Below are 5,645 nucleotides of genomic sequence, written 5' to 3'. Positions count from 1 at the left end.
GGAATGAATCCAAGGAATTGTGTAGCAACATCATTACAAATACTAGAAATAATAGTGATAATAAAAATAAAGTGAAGAAAAAAGCTCAGGACTGGTTGTGATGCCCTGGCATTCAATTGTGGAGAGCAATGGCAATATTACCACTGCTGAAAAATGTCCATGAAATCACTTTCCTCAGGGCATCTTTGAGTTCCTTGTTTCTCATGCTGTAGATGAGGGGGTTCACTGTTGGAGGCACCATCGAGTACAGAACAGCCACCACCAGATCCAGAGCTGGGGAGGAGAGGGAGGGGGGCTTCAGGTAAGCAAAAAATGCAGTGCTGACAAACAGGGAGACCACAGCCAAGTGAGGCAGGCACATGGAAAAGGCTTTGTGTCGTCCCTGCTCAGAGGGGATCCTCAGCACAGCTGTGAAGATCTGCACGTAGGACAGCACAATGAAAATGAAACACCCAAACATTAAACAGGCAGTAACCACAAGAAGGCCAACTTCCCTGAGGTAGGAGTCTGAGCAGGAGAGCCTGAGGATCTGGGGAACTTCACAGAAGAACTGCTCCACTGTGTTGCCTCGGCAGAGTGGTATCGAAAATGTGTTCCCAGTGTGCAGGAGAGCATAGAGAAAACCACTGGCCCAGGCAGCAGCTGCCATTTTGACACAAGCTCTGCTGTCCATGAGGGTACCATAGTGCAGGGGTCTGCAAATGGCATTGTAGCGGTCATACGCCATAACAGTGAGAAGAGAATACTCTCCTCCTAAAAAGAAGACAACCAGGAAGACCTGGGCAGCACATCCTGAGTAGGAAATGACCCTGGTGTTCCACAGGGAATTAGCCATGGATTTGGGGGCAGTGGTAGAGATTGAGCCAAGGTCGAGGAGGGAGAGGTTGAGGAGGAAGAAGTACATGGGGGTGTGGAGGTGGTGGTTACAGGCTATGGCTGTGATGATGAGGCCGTTGCCCAGGAGGGCAGCCAGGTAGATGCCCAGAAAGAGCAAGAAGTGCAAGAGCTACAGCTCCCGTGTGTCTGCAAATGCCAGGAGGAGGAACTCATTGAGGAAGCTGCTGTTGGACATTTTGCTGTCTCCAGGCGTGGGGGACTGTTGAAAGAAGAAAAGACATTGGGAAGTTAGGAGAGACTTTTCAAGCAAAAAAAAAAAAAAAAAAAAAAAATCGTCCAGTTCTCATGCAACCCCCCACACTGCCTCTCTCTTTACAGAGAGGATCTTTGTGCAGCTCCCTTGCTTGAACTTCGGTTTGTGCTCACCGAGTGTGCTGAGGGGCAGGAAGCTCTGCCCATGGGCTCCAGAGGAGCCTGTTCTGCTGTACAGTAGTGGGAATGGGGCAACGGGGGTGACTAGCTCTGACATTCACAATTTCTGTTACGTGAAATCCACCCGTCATGTAGAAAGGCTTTTCAGCATCTTCACTCTGATTTGTAAAGAATGATGGTTGATAAACAGAGTTTTAGGGATTTTTTAATATTGTTTATTTTCTTGTAGATGTCCTTGTCACCCCTGAGGACTGTTCCTTGAGGGTAGAAAACCTTGGCAGGAAAAATGGATTCCCTGTCCCTTGCTGCAGAGTGAGGACAGCTACTTTGTCTATTAGTCTTGTTCCCGTGCTTGCAACTCTTTGAGGCAGAGGACAATCACACTCATATGTTGCCCTAGAAAGAAACCAGCCATTGCTGACAGCAGATGAATCCAGTTTCAAAGTGCAGATCTCCAACTTTCTCACCCTTTCTCCAGGCACCAGAAGGAAATCTCCACACTCCCCTTCTAGCCAAGGACACACAGGGCTCTTTTCAGATGCCCATATACAGCCTCCCACCACCATTTCCACACTCTCAACATCTCTGCACCTTTTTCATTAGTCTCTCAGATATCACAGAGGTGCTATGAGACAGCTTTGCCTTTCTGGAGGGCAGCTCACAGCCTGGCAGGACACAACAGGGAAGCAGTCAAAGGACTGTTAGGACTGAAGACAGTGTCTCCTTAAGGGAGAGTCAGCTCACTTCCCAACCCCAGAGCTCCATAGATCAGAAGGGCCTGGGGCAACCTCATTCCTATGTAGACCCCTCTGTCGTGCAATTTGCAGCATCGATGTCTGAAGCCCACCCCTCAGAGCCTGAGATCAAGAAGAGGAGCAGCGTGGACAGGAAGAGAAACAAGGAGCAACCTCATGATCCTGCTGTCAAGAGAGGCAACAGAAAAGACACACAGATGGGAACTCAGGAATGCCTTACTCAGCTGGGCATGCCACCTCGCAGACGGCAACATCGCAGGGCAGTCGCTCTCACTCCTTTTGTCAGGCAGCATGAAATGGAACCGTGGCAAGAGAGAGAGGCCCCTCTCCTCTGCTGGAGTTCTGGCTGCAGAGGAGAGGGCTCATGCCCTGGACTCCATAACTTTCAGGGCAGAGGCTCTGCTGGGTGGGAGAGGAGACACAGGGGGCTTGCTCAGAGGAAGATGTTGGCATCAAAAGTACTGACCATGACTTGCCTAAATCCATTCTCCCACGATATTTCTGCTGCCAGCTCCCTCTCATTCCCTGCCTATCTCTGCTGCCTGGAGCTGTCCCTGCTGGCAGCTCTTTCTTTGTCACAACATTTTTTCCTGGTCAGTGCTCCCAGAACCCTTCTCACCCTCTGTGTGCTCAGTTCCGCCCTACAGAAACCTCCCAGGATGGAGCACTTGCCAGGGGCATCTCTGGGCATGCAGGTCCTAAGGAGCAGGTCACATAAACTCCTATAAGGCCACAAAGGTGATGCTAATGCTGTCTGTAGGCTAAGGTGAGGATAAAGCGGCTTGATGAGATTTCTCACAGACCTAATCTTGAGAGTGAATGTTTCGGAGTCCCAGTTCCTTGCCAAAACAGAAATCTCTCACTTTTTTTCTCCCTGTCAAAATTAGGGAGAAAAGTGAAAGCACAGAAACCCAAAGCTCCTTCCCTTTGAAGTAGCCCGTCTCTTGATATTCCTCATGAAAAGACTCCTCAGACGTCTCCTGTGCATGAGCTAGAGCTGTGAGCAGCCTTGATCCATGCAGCACCCTCTCGATGGGAGAATGGACTGGCCCTGCTGGGGGTCGTTTCTCTCACCCTGAGCTTTGTCCTGCAGCACCGTAGGCAGTTCCCCAGGCAGGCTGAGTGCTGACCCTCACAGGTGGCAGAGTCACTGCTCTGAACTTCTCTGAACTGCAGCCCTGCACAGACCTGAGTGCACACCGAGGCTTCACCCCCATGCAGCTGCCCCTGGGAGAAGGTAGCAGCATGCCTGTCCCTGTGATGGTGTGATAGAGCAGGGGACCCCTGCTCTAAAGCATCTCCTCCTCCTATGCACTAGAAGAACGGGGAGAGCAATTCTTAAAAAGCCTATCAGTCATGGGCTGGGCTGGGCTCAGAAGTCCCCTCCAGGCATCTTTGTAGCATTACCCTGCAGCCAGAGACTTACTGTGTCAAGGGCTGTGAAGATTTCTCCCACAAGGAGCTCTCCTCTGGCCTCCCACTCCACACTGCCTTTCACTTCTCTCTGCCTTCTCTCATCTCATGTCAGCAAGAGCAGGCAGTGCCCAGAGCCCTGCTGCTCTTTGCAGAGGAGCTGCTCCTGCACACAGCTCTCTCTCAGCAGTGCTGCCAGGCAGTTGCCATGAGCTCCCTCTGTCCCAGGAGTCTGGACCCCCTCAGGAGCAGAGGCCCAGCTGAAGGCATGAGTTTCTCTGTCCCTTGTGCTTCCTCCTCCTGGGAAATGTCCCCTGAAGTAGATTAAAATAATCACCTATTGTCCTTTTCTAAAGAGTGCAGAGAGACTGATTCCAACATTGCAGTTTATTTCATCAGAGGATGACTATCTATCAAAGGTGGAAATGTCACACTCTGGAAGCCCCGATTTGCATCTCTTGACTAGGCACGACACCTAGACAGGGACAAGAAGGGAGCTCACTGACGCATGGTTCAGGTGTTGATTCAGATCAGTCAATCTGGGCATCTCATGCCCATTTAGAAGCCCCTGGGCTGGAGTGGGATTCAGATCCCTCCTGTGAACTCCACAAACTCACAGGAGGTGGGATTCCCCTTGCCAAAACTGAAGTGAGCACAACATAGAGGTCTGCCTGTGAGCTCCTTCTCTAAGCTGCCATTATAATCCCTGGAGATGGAGGTTGGGAGTCAGTTGCTCACACACAAACACCTGGGGACAGTTGAAGAGACAGAGATGGTCCCAGACATGTGCCAGTGTGTGCTTGCTCTGATGGAGCGACTGTGAGACCTGCATCCTCCTAGAGCATGACATGGGGACCAGGTGGGGAATTTCCTTGGCCATCTGAAAAGACACTAGATGCCCACTACAACTAGACGAAGCCCCTCACTCACTATGAAGCTGGGACAGCTGAAAATCCCAATGTTACAAACAGCTATAGTAATTCAGTGCAGACACTTGATTCAGTGACATAGAAATAGGCCGGCAGGACCATTTCAGATGCCTGGGGTGTCCAGCACAACCACATGTCTCTAACAGATACAGCATGGGACCTACAGAAAAGCCATGCCCCTTTGGAGTGATTGCTGGGCAAGTGCCCCAGGGCATCTTGGCTTTCCTACATGTGCCCAGACAAATGACAAACTGCCTTTAGGGAAAGTCCACCCATTCTACATCCATGTGTGCTGCATAAATGGGAGGCACATCACACCAAGGTCTCTGTTCTAGTCCCTGCATTCTCAAACCCTTCTCACTCTTCTTCTCCTGAACCTCTTCTCACCCTGCCAGATGATATGAACAGGGACCAGGCTAGTGATGACCTCAGGGTGGCTGGATCACAGGCTGCCCAGGCCCAGGGACTTCTTCACTGGCACTGTGTCCTTCCTGGAGATTGGTTCAGGAAGTCTGTCACAGGCCCATTGGTGCTGCTGAGTTAACTCGGGCAGCCAACCCCTCTCCTGTCATTCCTGCTCAGCCCAGCTGTTTCTCCTTGGCCTTGGGCATTGCAGGCTTTGCTCTCTTAGTGGGAAACTCCCTTCACCATTACATGGCCACCTGCTAACCATGACAGCATGTCACCACTTGCAATCAAAGCCTTTGCATACATAAGGTCCTTGATAACAGTTTTCCTGTGACAAATCTTCGGTCGGCGCCACAGCTGAGGTGCTGTCATCAAAATGTATGCAAACATATGCAGCCTTGGGTGCAGGCAGGAGCAAATGGAGATGCACAAGCTGCCTGTCACAGGAGTGCCACACGGCTGGAATAACTGAGGTGTGCTGGGATCACTTGCATGACTGGGGTCCTTCAATGGCAGGGTGCAAGTTCTTCAGGAGAGACCACCAGGCAAGATGAGGAGGGGCATGCCCTATGTGTGAAGGGGTAGCTTGCATGTATGGAGCTCTTCCATGCGATGGACCAAGGGAGGCAGCTCTGAAGGGCTGATGAGCTCAGGAAAGCCCGCAGGCCTTTAAGGACAACACCCGTCAAGCACAAGAATGCTCCATAATGAACAGTTTGTAAAATTAGTAGACATCTCTGGACACCAGCTTGGCTAAACAGGGAACTCCCATGTGAGGTCCAGGGCAATCAGGCAGCATACGGAAAGGGGAAGAAGGGCGAGGCTGCAAAGGAGGAATTTAGAAATATTGTCCAGCAAAGTGGGGATGGTG

At 51.1% G+C, this 5,645-nt stretch overlaps 1 protein-coding gene across 1 annotated transcript; it reads right to left on the bottom strand.

The window, feature by feature from the left end:
• Positions 1-208: 208 nt before the first annotated feature.
• On the bottom strand, positions 209-727 carry LOC136995945 (olfactory receptor 14A16-like; the record flags this gene model as incomplete). The annotated part of the gene is made up of 1 exon (XM_067316940.1): positions 209-727. A coding segment is annotated over exon 1 (519 nt), but the record flags the coding sequence as incomplete, so codon positions are not given.
• Positions 728-5,645: the final 4,918 nt, after the last annotated feature.

The sequence above is a fragment of the Apteryx mantelli genome, unplaced genomic scaffold (genome assembly GCF_036417845.1).
Source record: "Apteryx mantelli isolate bAptMan1 unplaced genomic scaffold, bAptMan1.hap1 HAP1_SCAFFOLD_20, whole genome shotgun sequence".
Taxonomy (NCBI): Eukaryota; Metazoa; Chordata; class Aves; order Apterygiformes; family Apterygidae; genus Apteryx; species Apteryx mantelli.
This window is presented reverse-complemented; position numbering and strand designations above follow the sequence as displayed.